This window comes from Terrapene carolina, unplaced genomic scaffold (genome assembly GCF_002925995.2).
Source record: "Terrapene carolina triunguis isolate 2854851 unplaced genomic scaffold, T_m_triunguis-2.0 Scaffold69, whole genome shotgun sequence".
Taxonomy (NCBI): Eukaryota; Metazoa; Chordata; order Testudines; family Emydidae; genus Terrapene; species Terrapene triunguis.
Window position 1 is genome coordinate 52,630,083 of NW_020664420.1, and position 19,926 is coordinate 52,650,008.

General features: G+C 39.3%; 1 protein-coding gene across 1 annotated transcript in view; it reads left to right on the forward strand.

The window, feature by feature from the left end:
• Nucleotides 1-19,926, forward strand: part of ARSK (arylsulfatase family member K) — a 48,458-nt gene that overhangs the window by 8,081 nt on the left and 20,451 nt on the right. Inside the window, exons 3-5 of the mRNA XM_024206822.2 lie at nt 159-318; nt 15,485-15,767; nt 19,337-19,508. Coding sequence (XP_024062590.1) covers nt 159-318; nt 15,485-15,767; nt 19,337-19,508 — 615 coding nt within the window. The remainder of the gene's footprint in view (nt 1-158; nt 319-15,484; nt 15,768-19,336; nt 19,509-19,926) is intronic.

Here is a 19,926-nt window from a genome sequence, read left to right on the forward strand (position 1 = left end):
ACATCCAAAAATATTTAAATAAATGGTAGTCTGTTATTGTTTTACAGCACAATTAATCATGTGATTAATCAAGATTAATTTTTTTAATCACTTGACAGCCCTAGTTATTATTCTATAAATGCGTTGACAGGCATTTGTTTCTGACTTGCTTTTTTCAGCTATGTGGAGTGGCCTCTTCACTCATTTAACAGAATCTTGGAATAACTTCAAAGGTTTAGATCCAAATTATACAACATGGATGGACCTGATGCAAAAGCATGGCTACCGAACTCAGAAATATGGGAAACTAGATTATACTTCGGGACATCACTCAGTGAGGTAGGCAAAGGATATATTCCTCTCTGGTATGGCATCCATAAATGTGATTAAATGTGAATAGATCATGGAACAACAGATTGACCATGGCTTATTGTTTTCACTTAAAATGTAGCGTTGATCTTTTTTAAAGAAATTCTGTTAGAAATGTATGAAAGCTCCAGTCCTGCAAAATGTTAGGCCCAGGCATACAGTTACTCCCATGAAGAGTCACATTGAGACAAGCAAGGGTGTGAGGGCACCGAATGACCTTTATGCCTGTCACAGATGCAAATAATTATACTTAAGAAATCTCAATTTATATATCTCTGATTTTGCCCATTTGGATACAATCTATTTTTAATAATATTTTTTTAAAAACAGCTTCATAACAAGATTGCAGTGTAGCTAGCCCAAAATAATTTGATTTAATTGTGATTCTCACCAGAATTCATCCATAAATCCTAAACATGTTCTGGTGAATTTTGTGCAATGTATTTATTCATTTTAATTGGCAAACTCAGCTTATTTCAGTTCTTTGTGTAGGTCAATTTCATTTTGTTATGGTAAATTAGAATAAAATACATTATTTAGTACAGAGCACTAATTACAATTTTCGTAGCTTTACTTGGTAAACCAGGGACCAGTACTTCAAGATGATAAAGGCATAATCCATTTCCATTAAATTCTGTCTGAATTGTCTACAAGAAGGATGACTCATTTAACTGAACCACACAAAAGGCTAAAAAGATTTTAAAGTCCTTTCATTTTATTTTTTCTGATTTAATTACAATTTTCAGTTTTTTTCATTTAACAAACCAAAGATATTTTAGGTGCCAACATAAAAAACAAGTACAAAAATTACTATATGTTCCCAGCACATGGATTTTTATACCATATATCCAAATTAATTAATAAATAAAAATGAAAGGGAAAAAGGCAGGGGGAAAGAGATGGAGAGGAGAGGGAATACGGAAGAAGGGTATAGATTTATCTCCTGTCTTTCTTTCAGGCATCCTGCAGGGATTTTTAGTTGACCAGTTCTAGGAAATTGTCCCAAATAGACTCAGCTTTTTCTAGGGCTTGCTATCTATTGTATGCGATGGTGTGGACTAGGTCCAGAGGTGCTGTGCTGGAGGCCTCAGGGTCCTGAACACATGTCCCAGGAAGAGAGCAGGAGAGGAGTCCTCCAAGCAACCTAGAGTGGCTGCAGGAGAAGCAGCCAATCAGAGAGGCTGCAGGGAGCAGCCACTCCTGGCCCAGGAGAGCCATATAAAAAGAGCTGCAGAGACAGTCAGTTTCTTGCTGGAGTCAGAGGAGTGTAGAGGGTGCTCCTGGCTGGCCAAAGGGAACTGCAGCACCATGGACAGCTCAGTGCTGGCAAGGACCAGGGGTGAGAGGAAGAGCTCCTGGCTGGCTGCTGGGCCTGAAGATAAAAGATCCCTGAGGTAAGGGTGAAGCTTTGGTGAAGGCTGGGGCTATGGGGAAGTGGCCCAGGGAACTGAAAGCAGTTTTATTAAAGGGACATGGTGGCAAATGGGTACTATTCTTAGGGTCCCTGGGAAGGGACCTGGAGTAGTGGGTGGGCCCAGGTTTCCACCCCTCCCCCCCATAGGCCATTAGGGAAGTGGCCTAAGTTGGACAGCAATAAACCCCAGAGGGGGATCTGAACTGCTAAGAGGCCCAGCCAGAGAGCTGAGGCCAGAACAGACCAGAGAGAGCAAAACCATTGCCTCCAGGGAGGAAGTCCTGGGGGTATGGCTCAATACCAGGGCTGGGACTGTTTAAAGACTGCAGACACACCTGATCAGAAGGAGGTTCTTGTGAGAGGTGGGTGCCACACCATTACAGATACCTTCCTTTGCAGCCAGGTCTGCCAGTCCATTAAAACTGCTGGGGGGGGGGGGAGGATATGTGGGGGAAAGGGACAGATTTATTTTTCCAGTGTAGCAAAATTTGACCTCTCACAGCCAGTACAACTCTATGTAGCCATTCCCTTTGATATAGTGATAGCTCCCATTTGCTGGGTATCTGACCCAGTACAGTATGCAAATGTCAGCTTTAAGGTCAAGTGACAACTCTAGGAACTTATTAATTCTGGTTCTAATACCATCCCAGAAGCTGGAAACAATAGGGCATGATCAAAACATATGCATGCTGGCTCCTTTACCACCACCACCCCACAGACACACACCTCAACATTGATCACTGAGGGTAGCTTTAACTTTGTGAAGTGTTTGGGGCAACTAGTGAACCCTAAACATGATTTTTTGTTGAAAGAGACTTAATTGGAGGTCCAAGATTGCTTCTTTAATCTCTCATGTTCTGTTTCACTGTGGGGTAAGATACTTATTGCCAATTCTTTGTTCCATTTTTGCATCACTACATCTATATTAACTCTTTGGTGGGTCATTAGGAACTCCTCTAGTGTAGCTGCCAGTCTGGAGAAATAGTATAATTCTCTACAAAATTTGGCAAGTTCTGGCGCTTCAGACAATGCAAGTTCCTCTGGGCCGAACTGTGAGGGGAACAAGTGACAAATTTGAATATGTTGCCATATTGCAGTACTTGATAGGTTATATTGTAGTTGGAGAGAAATTAAATGGTGTGATCTGGTCCTTTGATATTAATCAGGATATAGATAGTATGTGGCATTCCATCCACATTATCTTCTTCCACGCCTAGTTTGTAGCATGGATTCTCCCAGATTGGATCCTCTACATGAGATGAAAGATAGGATTTGTGTTGGTGAGCTTAGTTGGTCCATATGTCCTTTCATATTTTTTGTTTGTAGTCACACAGCAGCCATGCTAATGTTTGTAATCCTGTTGTGTTGAAGGCTGACTAGCCTAACTGTTGCATGCTCCGTCTGTGAATGGGAGGTGCGAGAGTGGAGGGGAATTTTAGCCAAATTACATAAAGATAGCTGCATCAGTCTCAAAGGAGGCTGTCTGTTCATCAGTTTTGCTAGAATATAATCACTGAAATCATTTGCCCAGCATGAAAGAGTTTGAGAGATTAGGATTGAAGGTCACTTCAGGCAGATTGTATTGCTTCCTTGGTAGAGTGCCCAGAAGCTGTTTCCCTATAGGCTGTCTAGAGTCTGTGCTAGGCCTTGCCTCAATGCCTGCTTGAACCTAAATATCTGAAATATTTGGGTGCGGGGGGAGCAAACCAGAAAAGTTTTTGCTAGTATTGAGATGTTTTAAATCTCCCCAAGTCCCAGAAAAATTTTAAATATGGTAATATGTTTCAAAATACGTTCAGTGAGAGTATCTATTGTTGCTGCAAAATTTTTCTGTGAAGAAAAGTTGTGAATGAAAGCAAGCCGTGAAAAACAGCAAAAATTTTAAGGAACCAAACATCTTTCACAATGATAGTCATAATACGACATAAATAGATGGAGTAGATAAGTGTTACTGTGGCTTCCCCAAGTACATATAAAAACTGCCTGTTTTGCAGTTTTTAATATGGTACACAATTTTCCTAGTTTCTGATTATGTCCACTGTCGAAATGTTTAATGGTACTAGCACTGAGATTTCTCCTTCTTTTCTACTAAACTAATATCTCAGATTTTCTTTACCCTTCACTCCCTTCCCTATCTGAAATGAGTAATCAGATGTTGAAAGGAGACTTTGCTAATTATTAATACTTAGCATTTACACAGCAGTTTTCATCTTCCAAGTGCTTTATAGACATTAGCTAATCCTCATCTGAAGTAGGTAACCTATTTTACAGATGAAGGAACACAGGTTTTTCAAAGTTCAGGTTCTACACTGGAAAGAAAGGGTGATTCTGAATGAAGAATCTACAGCAAAATCTTACGTTGCCAATGAGAACTTTCTTTAGTGAATTGAGTCTGTAATACATTGTATGTAAATTTACCTTAAATGCAATCTCTCCCTTTGTGACTCTTTACATAACTTGTCATCTGAACTATGAATATATGTACCCTACTGTATCTTCAGGTTTTATCATTACAGAACCTCTGATGAATTTTTGTCTTTCTTTTTCAGTAAGAAATAGATGCATGGACAGCATATGTAACAATAATCTACTTTGTAAAAGAATTAAAAAACACCCCTTTTTCATTTTTGGTAAAACTAACTGTAAAGGAAGAAAACAATTTACATATGTTTGTATTTTTGTAGGTTAAAGATGTGCATCGCTGACTTGTGGAGTACTGCGTTTATTCATACTTTTTAAAAAGCATAGCTGATCTTAACTGTATACAAATACCTCAAATGCACCTTCACAGAATCTTTCTTTGAGAAAGCAATGGGTCAGAGTTTGTGCTATGTAATAAATGGTTATGTGGATGATTCATTCTTTTGCAGGCGTGTCTAGAATAAAATTATTTAAGGCAAATGCAAATTACTTTGAAAGATGAAAATTTTCTGCATGGCTACATACCAGAAACTGCCCCTCATCTGTCGAGGCATCCCCACCTGTCATGCAAATGGAATTACCCATTCTAAATCCTACCTCTTGGTTCCTGTTCCTGGGGGAGAAAGTGCTTTGAAGTCCAAGTGATCTCCAACCAGCATAATGGGCTCCTAAGAGAATGTTGCGAGATAGAGTAGTCCCGGGGCTGCTCTAATTTACACTAATTCATGATAGAGGTTAAACGGTTTTCTAGCTTCCCAAAAGATTATCGGAGCACAAAAGTGGCTATGGTGAAGAAAACTTGGTCAGACCCACAGATCTGGGCTCCAGATTTAACACTGAATCCCTGTTCTTGCTCCCAGAGCCAAAAGCTTCAGGAAGATTGGGGTCTCATTCCAAAGGCTTGGAAGGGTGTAAAATGAATAAAATAGGTGATCCTCATCACTATTATAGATGATCCTTTACACTATTACAGGGCCAGATTAAGGCAATTAGAGCCCCCATATCCCCCCCCCCCCCCCCCCCCCCCACACACACACAGCAGCAGGGGGTCACCCTCCCACCCTAGAGAGAGGGGTAGTGGTTTGGAGCCCCCTTAATACCAGAGGAGCATTAGCTGGAGGCCTCCGCCCCTGGAAACAGCATGGTCAGTGGAGGACCTGAATACTTACCTCAGCAGCCAAAGTTTATCTGCCTCAGTGGTTGGATGAGCAGGCACACTGAATTTTTCTCCTTCTGCCATTCAGTCTTGTGTTGTTGTGGTGTTGATGAAACACCCCCAAGGCAATGGATCTTGGAGTTGATATTCCATATTGATACATAGGGAAATTCACAGCTCTAAGATGCTGTTTCAGGGTGACCAGATTTGGGCAGATGTCACTACATTGGTTACAGTTAGGTCACATATTCAAGCTTTTTTTGGTAGCCATTAGGATTAGTAACGTCTTTATGAAAATTGAGGGTCTGATGTTATAACATGGCTCAAGGGGCCATAGACATAGGCCTATAGTGCCTATGCCTAAATCTACCCATCTGGAATTCCTCCTTCTCTAGGGGAAAGAAATGAATTTGTGTTAACCTGCTGCCGGTAGAGCTATTTTAGTATAATCCTTTCAAAGTCTGTTTGATTTCCAGTTTTGATTACTGTAGTATGGACACAACCTAGAAAAGTTGAATGACAGTTTGACTAGATAGCTGACTAAAGTTTGGATAATTGAGAAATTTTAATTCTCTATGGTGGAAAAAATCATGGAGCAAAAAATATTAATTTGTTACTTTTGTTACTTTCTGCCTTGCTCCACAGTCCGTTATGAAATTTCATCGCTGCTTGTTCTATACAGCTAAATAAACCCTAAAATGCTCAGGTTTGTCTAGAACAGTTAAGAAAGAAGAAGCCAACATATTTAAATTTATTTAATAAAAAGAAAGCAAGCAAAACTGATATACAGAGGAGATTATTATTATTAATTTATATATTATCATGTATTTACATGATTGTTTAGTCACCCAGAGCTGAATTTTCAGGAACTTGAGGTAGATTCAGTAGTAATACAAAATATTATACAATCAGTGGTTCTGCACTGACAAACTTGAGTAACATAGTGGTGAATCAAGCTCAGTGATTTTAGTCAGTGTTTATCTTTGTGGTTTATGCCCTGAACCTGCTATGCTGAAAGCCTTTTGCAAGTTACTGAGCCTTCTCAGATTTCTATTTAGTGGGAGTTGAGGGGGATCAGCACTTCACAGGATCAGGCCCTTACTGTTTCTTGAACAAAAGTGGGTGGAGGTTGAGAATAAATGAAAACAAATACATGGTGAGTCAGCCTTTTTTAGTGTATATGTAAGTGGAATTTTAAAATTTAATACATTTCTCTCTAATTGAAAACTAAAAAAAACTCTTATGATTTTTTATTACAGAAAAATGTCTCATTCTAATTGCATCTATGTAGACATTTAAAAAGTCTAACTAGCCAATTAAATAATCTATAAATAGTGTGGAATAGATATAAGGAAGGTTACTGTTGCATGTTGAGTTAATTAGCGCAGTCCTGTTGCTTTGGTTTCCTGGTAAAGAGAAGGCTTGCAAAGAGAAACAGAGCTGTCCTCTCAGTATGTGATGTATGATTGTTAGGCTCAATAGAGATATGGATATTTCAGAAACATAGATTTGATCCATACAACATGCAGTTGCTTCTGTTTTGAACCACAGAGCAAAAGTTTGCCCTAAACATATATCTAGATTTGGCAGAATTTGATTTTTGTATATAATTTTTATGGATATCAATGTTTATTTTTAAACTTTTTTTTTCAATATTTATCTATTTAAATTTTCACAGTTGTGGGAAATTTATTGCCGCTCCCCCCTCCGCTGCATAATATTTAAAGACAGTAGAGGTTGAGATTCAAAAAGTTAAAGCTTTATAACTGTTAAAACAGAAATTGTCAACATCACATGTCAAAATATACAACGTAAATACCCTTAAATCAAACTCTGAGTTCTCAAGCAGCATTTTTTTTTTTTTACTTTGCCTAGTTGTAAATGTTGATTAGCATCAACGGAAGTATTTTTTCAGTGGTTTGTGTATGTATGGTGAAGTCGACGTTTACCAACATTTACCGATTAAAAATCTAATCCTTCCAAGCCTACATATATCTATTAACTGACACTTATCTGACAAAGAATATGGTCTGTTAGTTTTCCTGGTACTTTATTAAAAAAAAATTAACTTCCATTTGTCCTAGGAAACTGTTGCAGTTAGGGCATTGATAAGAAAAAATAATCTTTGCAAATGTGAAGTTTCTATTTCTTAAATGTGCAGGAAGTATGTGATCAGATACAACCATATTAAATGGTTTAATATGAATGCATCATAGCATGATCCTGGCAGCTACCAGGCATCTGTCACTGTTGCATGATTAATCAGATTTGAGGAGTATGGCTAATAGAAGTATATACAAACTAAGGGCCAGCTCTTCCGCAGCTGTAACTCAGCATAGCTCCCTTGAAATTAACAGAGCCATGCCAGTTTACACCAGCTGCAGATCGGTTGCAGAATAATCATAGGACTGGAAGGGACCTTGAGAGGTCATCAAGTCCAGTCCCCTGCACTCATGGCAGGACTAAGTATTCTCTAGACCATCCCTGACAGGTGTTTGTCTAACCTGCTCTTAAAAATTTCCAATGATGGCGATTCCACAACCTCCCTAAGCAATTTATTCTCATGCTTAACCACCCTGATAGTTAGGAATTTTTTCCTAATGTCCAACCTAAACCTCCCTTGCTGCAATTTAAGCCCATTGCTTCTTGTCCTATCCTCAGAGGTTAAGAAGAACAATTTTTCTCCCTCCTTCTTGTAACAACCTTCTATGTACTTGAAAACTGTTGTATCCCCTCTCAATCTTCTCTTTTCCAGACTAAACAAATCCAACTTGTTCAGTCTTCCCTCGTAGGTCATGTTTTCTAGACCTTTAATCATATTTGTTGCTCTTCTCTGAACTTTCTCCAATTTGTCCACATCTTTCCTGAAATGTGGTGCCCAGAACTAGACACAATACTCCAGCTGAGGCCTAATCAGCGTGGAGTAGAGCGGAAAAATTACTTCTCATGTCTTGCTTACAACATTCCTGCTAATACATTCCAGAATGATGTTTGCTTTTTTTGCAACAGTGTTACGCTGTTGACTCACATTTAGCTTGTGGTCCACTATGACCTGTAGAGCCCTTTTCACAGTACTCCTTCCTAGGCAGTCATTTCCCATTTTGTATGTCTGCAACTGATTGTTATTTCCTAAGTGGAGTACTTTGCATTTGTCCTTATTGAATTTCATCCTATTGACTTCAGACAATTTCTCCAGTTTGTCCAGATCATTTTGAATTATAATGCTATCCTTCAAATCACTTGCAATCCCTCCCAGCTTGGTATCGTCCGCAAACTTTATAATGTATATGTGCATGTGTGATCTCACTTTTTAAAGTGTAACAACATAACTTTTGGGGAGAGAAAAGGCTAATGAACTCTGATTGTGTTACAGCCCCTTGAAAGTTATAATACAGAATAATCAGAACATTACATTAAAGGTGAAGTTCACTTGTATACGAAGGACTAGTATAAGGCCTGTCCACCATTTTGGGAGCTTAAGTGGGCTACAGGCCTTCTGCTGGCCCTCTGTACAGGGGAGAATTTCATCCTAAATTAACTTTTGCACTCTTCAGGAGATCAAGGTTCACTTCTACTCTCCAGGCCAGCAGGAGGTGAGAGTTCTGTGGAAACAATACGTTCTGGACATATGAGGATTCTTCTGGCCAGTTAGGGAGTGGAATTGATTCTTGTTATCTCAGCAGTTTTCCCAGATTTACAAGCCCAGAACAAAGGACTGAACTGGGGTGCCAAATTTAAATTGTCTGTGTAGCAGTTTGTTGTATTGCCACTAGACCACCAGTCCAGCCTAGCTGCCTGCAATTTTAAATTAATACATTGAATTACATATTTAATTTCATAAATACTCTTTAGAATAAAGAGTGTGGGTGTGTCTCTACATTTTTTCTTTTGAGAACATTTTAAGGGAAACAGATGTCTTAAAGATTTTTTTCCTTTGTGGACAATATTTTATTAAATAACACGGTGACAATCAGGGTCCAGATGCCACAAGGGGTCTGAACCCCAAAGAATGAACAATCGAATCAACTTGTATACAGTGTTATTGTGTATAAATATATCAAGTAAGGTCATTTATGAAGGCTTGTAATGTTCTGAATTTGATGGTCCTTAGGAGATATGTATACAGGTTATGGTTATGAATGTATGCATGTATATATGTGTAGACATTTGTAATTGTAACCAGGATGCAACCACAGCATCACTTCACAGCTGTGTGGGGAAGCAGTCAGGCAGGGAGGGGCACCTCTCAGGCTTGCTATGTCCACGAAACTAACTCCAAGCACCTAGCATTGTACAACCCAGGGAAAGACCATGCTGAACATAAGAGCGGCCATACTGGGTCAGACCAAAGGTCCATTTAGCCCAGTATCCTGTCTTCCGACAGTGGCCAATGCCAGCTGCCCCAGAAGGAATGAACAAAACAGGTAATCATTAAGTGATCCATCCCCTGTCGCCATTCCCAGCTTCTGGCAAACAGAGGCTAAGGACACCATCCCTGCCCATCCTGGCTAATACCCATCGATGGATCCTATCCTCCATGAACTTATCTAGTTCTTTTTTGAAACCTGTTATAGTCTTGGCCTTCACAATATCCTCTGGCAAAGAGTTCCACAGACTGACTGTGCGTTGTGTGAAAAAATACTTCCTTTTGTTTGTTCTTAAAACTGCTGCCTATTAATTTAATTTGGTGACCCCTAGTTCTTCCTTATTTATATAACACTTCCTTATTTACTTTCTCCACACCAGTCATGATTTTATAAACGTCAGTCATAACCCCCCTTAGTTGTCTCTTTTCCAAGCTGAAAAGTCTCAGTCTTATTAATTTCTCCTCATACGGAAGCTGTTCCATACCCCTGATAATTTTTGTTGTCCTTTTCTGAACCTTTTCCAATTCCAATATATCTTTTTTTGAGATGGGGCAACCGTATTTGCATGCAGTATTCAAGATGTGGGCATACCATGGATTTATATAGAGGCAATATGATATTTTCTGTCTTATTATCTATTCCTTTCTTAATGATTCCCAACATTCTGTTCGCTTTTTTGACAGCCGCTACACATTGAGTGGATGTTTTCAGAGAAATATCCACAATGACTCCAAGATCTCTTTCTTGAGTGGTAACAGCTAATTTAAACCCCATCATTTTATATGTATAGTTGGGATTATGTTTTCCAGTGTGCATTATTTTGCATTTATCAACATTGAATTTCATGTGCCATTTTGTTGCCCAGTCACCTAGTTTTGAGAGATCCTTTGGTAGCTCTTCGCAGCCTGCCTGGGATTTAACTATCTTGAGTAAATTTGTATTGTCTGCAAATTTTGCCACCTCACTGTTTACCCCTTTTTCCAGATCATTTATGAATATGTTGAATAGGACTGGTCCTGGATCATTAAAGTTAATGGAAAGACACTGAAACTAAAAAGAAAACCCCAGTCTTGCAAAATTAAGGAAGGAGGGAGTTTCCCCTGCTTTGCGTAACCATGAATTGCCATAGTCTCAGAGTGTGAGAGAACAAAAACTGCAAACCCTTTTAAAAGAGAACATGTTTAAAGTGAAGCATATCCAAAACCTGAGGACTAGCATCTAAGCAAGCTGCTGTCTGAAACACTGGATCTTCTTTAAGACAGAGGGCATGTTGGGAAATTGTTCAGAGGCAATAGGTAGGGAGTATTTAGAGAAGGGAATTTAACAAATACAGAATCATAAAGCCTGAGGTTGTGTCTTCATGTTTATTTTCTGTGTAACTTGTATGTGTTTGCTTATTCTTACTATTTCATCTTTGAATCTGTGGTTTTTCTATTAAATAAACGTTTTGTTTATTTTTACCCTAAGCAGGTCTATATTGTGCAATCTTGGTGGAGTGTCCCAGCCCAAGTGGACTGATAACGGGGGGGGGGGGGGGGGGGCAGGTTTCCCTGCTTCAGGGATGGTGAACCGGAAGGGAAAAGTCTGAGTGTTTTGTTGTTAAGAACTCAGGGAATAGATTTGGGGAGACTCATGACCAGAAAGGCTATTGGGGTCACCCCGCTATCAGTAACTTGCGGGTGGAAGTCTGGTTGAGGCGTTAATTCTTATTCTTGGCTACTGGTGTGTGTCAGCTCTGAGCCATAGCATTAAGGCACCTAGATTTTCAAGGCAGGTGGTGACAGAACCCTTTACTGGTCTGGGTGATCCCCCAAATGTCACAAACATCTTTCTGCTAAAGATCGTGAAATGCTTTAGAAACTTTGCCACATGCTTTTGAGGTTATTTAGGGACAGTCTGTATCTGATCACAGTGACCCTGTCTCTTCCAGTTCACCAGTGATGCCTGGTTTGATGACTCTTTGGCTGTGCTTTGAATCCAGTGTGGAACATACAGATGGAACATGCATCCTGGGCTAATATACAAATCAAATTTTTAAAATGTTTGTCCTATCATGCTGTGTGCTAGCCTTGCTCGATGACTACATAATCTCATTGATGTAAACTTGGTCCCTATCCTCACCTTCATACTGCTTTGTGACCCACATTATTGCATCATATTTGAAAGTAGATTGCACACTTGTTTTGAAGTAGGGGCCATGTCTTATTTTTTTTCTATGAGCCACTGAACAGAGTTGACTGCTCTGTATTGTGTTATATAGGGATGACATCACCAAGCACTGAAATGGGTTGGAACATGGCAGGTGTTTAACAGTGCTCAGCAGAAAACTGTATCCAGTTGCATCTACATGGGAAATTTATGTGGCAGAATGTAACTAATTTACTTTGAATTTGTCAAGGACATTGGGACCAACTGCTATTCTTCCAAAAAGAGCCATGACTTTTTAATGACTGACACAGTTCTACATCTTATCCAATAGACAGGAGTGTCAATTCTTTGATATTGTGGACAGTGACAGCTGCAGGAAGCCAGTTGCAGCTCCCAGGTCCCTGACTGTCAGGCTCCAGCAGTTAAGAAGGCACTTTGTTGCTGTAACTTCCACTTCTGATGTAAGCTCTGTAATGCCACAAGGAGGTCAGGTGTAGGGGAGCTTAGCTGTAGCACACCCCCTTCTACTACTGACTGACTCCTATCACACTCTCAGCTCACCCAATAAGTCCTCCTTCCTGCTTATGCCAGAGATATGCAGCTGGAGTAGGAGGCACATATACTACCGCCTCCACCTTTACACCAACAGAGATCTCACACACACAGGGGAAATCAGTGACCAGTTTAAGTTCAGTTTGCAGCATCTGAGCATCAGAGGAGTTGAACACTTTTGGACAGACTCTTCATTGTTACTAACATAAACCATGACGCTTTTCAGCTGTTTAAAAAAATTCAGTACTTATATCAAAAGGAAATGAGGAAGGTTATAATGTAGGCATTGGCCAAAATTTCACAATCACCACTATTGTTTGTTGGATAGCTGTTACCCTTCCATCAAAGTACTGTAGTGACTACGTTTTAGCAATGTTGTATATTTATACTTGAGGCCCTTTTGAATGAAGGGTGCTATAGACATGTAAGAATTTTATTTAAAATATTTCAGTTGGGAATTAAATTACTTGACAGTGGCCTTTTATATGTTTTCACTTATACAATAGTAATAATTCCAGCTTTTAAGATTTTCTCTTCATTATTAAGAAACATTATATTTCTGTCCTTTATCTCTTCATTGTTTGTTTCCACTCTCTAAGTTGCTATCTTTGGAGAACCATCTGTCAGCAAAGGAGGTATGATCCTACTTCTTTCTCATTATGAGTGTTATAAGCAATTGTTTAAGATTCATTTCAAAACTTTTAAATTCTCGTTAGTAACTCATTTTCCACCTGAACTCTGACATCTGATAATTTAGTCTTTGTTTACAGTTTGTGGATCTCTCATGTCTTCTTTGCAGAGAAGATGACCCCTTTAAACAAATTGCCTGACTTTCTTACTGTGGTTTAATTAAAATTGTATGATGTATTATAGCAGAAAATACAAATTTCTGCCTTCAATTGGTTTGACGCTCCATTAGTATTTACTTCCTTTCAATCTGTGGATAAAAATATAGTTAATGGTGCATTTTATGGGGAATAGAGGTTGCCCCATTTATTTCTCTGCCATTCTTTTTGTTGCAGCAATTCTCTCTCTCTCTCCCTGCCCGCCTGCCTGCCTGAAGATTTGTTTTCCTTTGGGACCTGTCAATACCTCTCCCCACTGCTCCAGTACTGGAGAGTGACCTGTTCCATTCCTTTTCTCCCAAGCCCCAAACTAACTTTATCTAGATAGATAGATATGTTATATTTTAAGTTCGATATTACATTGAATATAGTATACAATGTGCACAAAAAATCTGAACCATAATTGCACACACCTCTTTGTACAGGCAATGGATGCCTAACTGTACAGTATGCAAGAACTGGGAGGCAAAAATCAAACTGACCGCTTAAGTCCTCCAAACCAACCCCTGCCAGCAGAATTCCTAGTTCTTTTCTTGTTCTGTGGAACAGGCAGGCTCTCCCGTAGGCATCAAGTCAGGGAAGGAGCAGCTTAACCAAGTTCATCCAGCACTTACCTCAGAGCCTTGAGTCAGAGCAACCAAACTTAGTCAGAAAACAAAGTCTTTAAGGCCCAGGTTCAGCTAGTGTCCCAGGTCCTGCAACCTATAGCAGCCAGCTTGGCTTCTCATCCCTTTCTGTCTTGCTCAGCTTTTTTATTTATATATACAGTCCCGAGATAGGGCAGCATGCTTTTTCATTGCCCTCCTGCCTGTTTTGGCCATAAATGGAAGACTGTCCCGTAAAGGGGTAGTACTCCCCATCACATTGATATTTTGAAAATTAGGTTCAATAAATATTATATCTCCTACTGAGATAAATCGTGATGATTTGTGATTAATTCAGTTAAGCATAACAAACATTTGTTTATCTTGAAAAAAGAACAGGAGTACTTGTGGCACCTTAGAGACTAACAAATTTATTAAAGCATAAGCTTTCGTGGGCTACAACCCACTAGCCCACGAAAGCTTATGCTCTAATAAATTTGTTAGTCTCTAAGGTGCCACAAGTACTCCTGTTCTTTTTGCGGATACAGACTAACACGGCTGCTACTCTGAAACCTGTTTATCTTGAAAATGCAGATAACTACACAAGATTTAAAAAGACCTAAAATTGTTTTATTGATAAAGGTGAGATACAAAGGTTTTGCTAAAAGTTAAAAACTTATTTGTAAAATTCCAAATGAGGAAGAAAAAGTACATAAATGTTCTTTGAAATATAATTGGCACTATACTTTAACAAAACTACATGGCTAAAGTCCTGAGGAATCTGCCACTACATACTTTCTTTTATCATTCCTTTAAAAAAGGTTCTTCCTAAGAAAGTTTCTAAGGTGGAGTGGCACTCTCCAATCTTTGTTTATGATACTTCTGGTGTCATTTCATTTCTTGGCAGAGTGAGTCCTCTGCAGCTCAGATTTCTCAGGATTTTAGAGATTCAGTAATTGTCTGAAAATCTGACTCAAAACATATTTGATAATGAAACTTGTTTCATTTGTGCCTCTTGGGGCTCCATTGCCGGCTCCCCCTTTCTCTGATAATGTTATCATCTGGAGTCAGCGGGGTTGCACAAGGAAAGTCAGTAGAGGATTTGGTCCAAAGTGGCAGTGTTACAAAAAGTGGTATCGTAGAATCCAAAATAAAATGGTATGGTTTCAAAAGATGTGATGCTCTAGGTGGTTGAAAGGGTCCAGTAGAAAATAAGATTACATAATAAAAATTCAAGACTAGATGTAGCAGGTAGAATGAGCGATGAAGCCACAGCAAAAAGCAAAGAGAATCCGTTAAGTGAAGATGTGGCAACAAGGTTTGGAAGTGCTGTGTCTATATGTTCATTTGCCGAAGTAGAACTGGGAGGTGGATCAGAGGCAGAAGAAAGAGCCCTATGGCATGAAATGACCAGGAATAAAAAAAAAAAAGATTCCAAATTGGAAAAATATTAACTAAAGTGATGAATATACAGTTTAGCTGTTGGTTATTTGAATCTAATAACACTAATATTATATATAGAAATATGCAAATAAAATGCAGTTGTAAATTTAGAAAGATGTTCTAAAACTGAGGTGATGTTACTAGATGTTTAGTTGCAGGAAAAGAGAAGGAAATGCTTTCCACTGAATGCAGTCTTGTATTTTCAGTAACCGTGTGGAAGCTTGGACAAGGGATGTTGATTTCCTGCTCAGACAAGAAGGCAGACCCATGGTGAATCTTACTGGCAACAAGACATTTGTGAGAGTAATGGAAAAAGATTGGCAGAATACTGATAAAGCAGCAAGTTGGATAAGGAAAGAAGCCACTAACTTTAGTCAACCATTTGTTCTTTACTTGGGATTAAATTTACCACATCCATACCCGTCACCCTCTACAGGGGAAAATTTTGGGTCCTCTACATTTCTGACATCTCCCTATTGGCTTGAAAAGGTATGTGAAAATGTACAGAAACTTAAATCAAAACGAATTTGCAACTGCATTTAGTATGTACAGTACCTTATTTCGCACACTATATAATTCACATCAAACTTGGGCTCAGGCCCAATTTTGATATTATAGTGGACTTGTAAGGACATCTGTGGATGAGATGTTAAGCATACTTCTTAAGGTTGCCCAGGTAGAAGTGAAAAAAGAAGGTGACAACTCCAGTCTCTCTTGGCCAATATTCCCCGACTCAGTAAAACCATTTCTGATTCCAAAAGGAGTGTATATTAAACTGGACACTTAATGGTGTTTGCCTGTACAATCCTTGCACTCCTAGTGTCTAGCTCATTGTTTTGTAAAGCATTTGGTAGCAACTTGGGTACAAGAGATGCTATATAAAATCAAATTGTGTCTGAATTCTGTGTTGGCAGGTTGATCTTAACCCAGAATGGCTGCAAAGGTGCTACATCAATGACCTTGCACAATGTAACTTTTTGTCTTTTCTGTTACCTGATGCTTTGGTTACTAATCTAGCTCTTTCAGTTTTTCATTCTAATGCTAAGAAAAATCTAGCTACTTCCATGTGTAGGAAATCAGCAGATACCATTCTCTCTGGGAGAAGGAGTGAACAATTTCTGTTTATCTGCCTCTTGTATTGTCCACAAATACAGTTTTACTATTGTCACAAAGCTCTCTCGATTAGTTACCATGGCTCCCACTGCCTAAATGGCAACAAGATTTCACACAACCCAGTAACTCAGCAGTAGGCTTTGAAGAGACTTTACATTTATCTGCCCAGTCTTTACTACTGGGGTGTTGTAAAGTCAGTTTACCTATGTAATTTGATGCCTCCCCCCCCTTACCATAATATCTGATACCCTTTCAAGCATTTAAAAATAAAAATAACAATCACTCTCTTTCTTCATTCTTTGCCTGGGAAAAAGTAGTTAGATTATTATGAGGTTTTTTAAATTTTTCAAAAATGTATTGTTTTATTTTGAGTTGTATGTGAGAGCACCATGTTAAGGGAAAGCAAAGTCAATGAGATGTGTTTTTACATTTAGTTTTGAATGCAGGAAGGCCTGTGGTCATTCTGATCTGTTACAGGAGGGAGTTACATAAGCTAGGGCCAGCTTCTGTGAAGATTTTTTTTTTTCCTGGTTTTATGAGCCACCCTCCCCCATTTGTTGACTATTTCATGGTTCCAGCTGAACACAGTTGTCATGGTTATGGAGGAAGACATGGTCTCTCAAGTAGCTAGGAGCAATCTCATGGAGATCTTTGAATATGAGGACAGAGACCTTGAATTAAATTCTATATCCAAGGGGCAGCTACTGCAGAGTGAAGCATCAGCATGATGTTTCTAGTACCCTGTGTTGCTAAGCAGATGGTCTGCTGCATTTTGTAGGGATTGATGCTTTTCCAGGGCACATGGCTTTGTTCCTGAATATGAGTTGCAACAATCAAGCATAGAGATCGTTAATTTAATGGATCACTATTGTCAGGTCTAAGGCCTATAGGAGGAGTTCAATCTTCTGGCCAGTCACAGATGTTGACTTAATGTGAGGGCAGAGGCCTTGAATAATGGGGAATGTTCTAGAAGAACCACCTTGTTTGAGGAACTTCTCTCTCCCTACTGGTATTCCACTCTTGCCTGAATTCAGGTGTAGCCAGTTTCTCATTTCATTTAGGCACTGAGAAAACTTGGAGCTGTTGCTGTTTACGTTTGATGTAAAGGAGATAAAGAGCTAGGTGTTGTCAATGTATGCTGCTGGCACTTCAGACCTTGCTGTCTCACCAGCTCTTTTAATGACTTCATATAAATGTTGGATAATATAGGAGAGAATATTGAATTTTGTGGAAGGTGAGGACTTTGGAGATGTAGGCATGAATGGCCATAATTTCTCTCAAGTTTGGTCTGAGAGGAGGAAGTTAAGGCATTTCAAAGTGTTTCTGTACCACCCTGTAACCTCTTAAAGGTGGGACAATAGTATTTGGTGGTTAAAGGTACCAACTTCTGAAGAGAGGTCTAACAGGGTGAGTGTTGATGTACTTCTCTTGTCTATGGACAAGGATTCGTTCAACAGAGAATTGCTATCTCTGCAACATGCCCTGGCTTGAAACAGAATACTGTCAGCTGATAGGTGGAGTTGGAGTCTGGTTTTGTTCCCTTCTTAATTAGCCCAATAATAGTGTATTTAATCAAGAAAAGGTAATGGAAATGACATTTCAGTGGCAGCTGTGGGGAGTCTGTAGCACTAGCTAGAGTTTGGGGAACTCTCTCCACTGCTGAACTCTTCTATCTCTGATGCTTCAGCACCCCATCAGCATTAAATAAATGAGCAATGGAGGCTCCAGATGTACCTTGCTTGTCCTCTATCAGTCCCACAAATTCTGTCAATATTCCCCTACCATAGGACACATACATACATATTTAGAATCTAAAGTCATTAGAGCCTGTGGAGTTTTGTCTATATTGTGGTATTTTCATCAAGAATAAAAAATAAGTTCTGTTGATGATGAATTTGTTTCTTAGGATGATATTTACATGCTGCTGTAAATACTTGCTGTACAAGCCCTGACATGTCAGTTTTATTAATTCATTTTGAGGTGCCAAGTGTCCCCAGCCCAGTCTCCATTGCCTTCCTAAAATGCATGTAAGCCTCCCAGGACCTGCTAGTACATTGTGACCTAGGACTTGTCAACCCTGCCTTCAGCTGTGATTATTAATTAGTAAGATCATGAAAGTTTTAATAAACTTTTTTACTTTTTTAAGTCATAGAGGTTTCACATTGCGTAGTATGTAATTCACAGTTCTAAATATATAATTTAGAAATAATTAATTCTTGAGCAGTAAAAAAACCAAACATTTTAAAATCTGAGTCAAACGGCAATGCTTATTTTTATATTCAGGGTCCAGTTTACAAATGTGGTGCCTAAATAGAAAATATCCATTATAGACCATGGCATTTAAATCGGCACAAGGCATAAAACTGGCCTAAATGCCAATCTGAGCATCCAAATGCCAGAATTTATATATCCAGTATATATTTGAAAATTAGACTACCCATATGAATTCTTTTTCCAAGATACAAATTTCACACCAGCTCTTCTGGAAATTTTCCCAGAAAGAGTAAATTGCCATGTTGATCTATTTTCCCAGATAACGCCTAGTCCTGTGGAGGCACATGGTACAACATCTTTCTTTTATGTGGTGCTATGCCCACACTTCTGAGATTAGTTACTGAATATAGTTCTAAAAGACTATGTCCTTTATCTATTTTTATTTTTATTTTTTGAGATATCAGCTGGCAGGTCACATGCAGCTGGGTCCTACTCTAGTTTTCCAGCTGATTTTTACTGATGTCCAGGCTCTTCTTTGCAAGGTGGTGATTGAATATCTGTAAAAGTATCTAGAAAACAAGGAGAAAGTGGCAGGAATATAACAGATAATAAGCAGGTGCTGCGTGGACCACAGTTAGAGAATTTCTGATTTAAACTAATGTTTTTCTCAAATCCATTGTAAAAGCATTACACTCACTTGCCAAAATAATTCAATTTCCTCTTGTTTTTAGGTGACGTATGAAGCCATTAAAATTCCAAAATGGCCTCCTCTTTCAGACATGCACCCAATAGATTATTATTCTTCTTACACCAAGAATTGCACTGGACAGTTTACAAGGAAAGAAATCAGAGATATCAGAGCATTTTATTATGCTATGTGTGCAGAGACGGATGCCATGCTTGGTAGGTAATCTTCCAGAATAATAATACAAAAAAGAGATTTGAAGCTGTTAGTAGATAACTCTGATCAGGCTAGCCTTTTGTAAAGAGTTACTCAAAGTTATGTGTAAAATAGCTTCCTAGATATTGCATAAATCAGGGGTGGCCACCCTGAGCCTGAGAAGGAGCCAGAATTTACCAATATACATTTCCAAAGAGCCACAGTAATACGTCAGCAGCCTCCCATCAGCTCCCCCACACTCCCAGCGCCTCCCGCCCACCGGCAGTCCTGCTGATCAGCAGGGCCGGCTTTAGGCCGATTCAGCCGATTCGGCTGAATTGGGCCCCGCGCCAAGAGGGCCCCGCGCTGCAGCTCTTCACCCCGCCCCCAGCTCACTTCCCCCTCCTCCCCTCCCCTGAACGCTCCGCCCCCTCCCCTGCT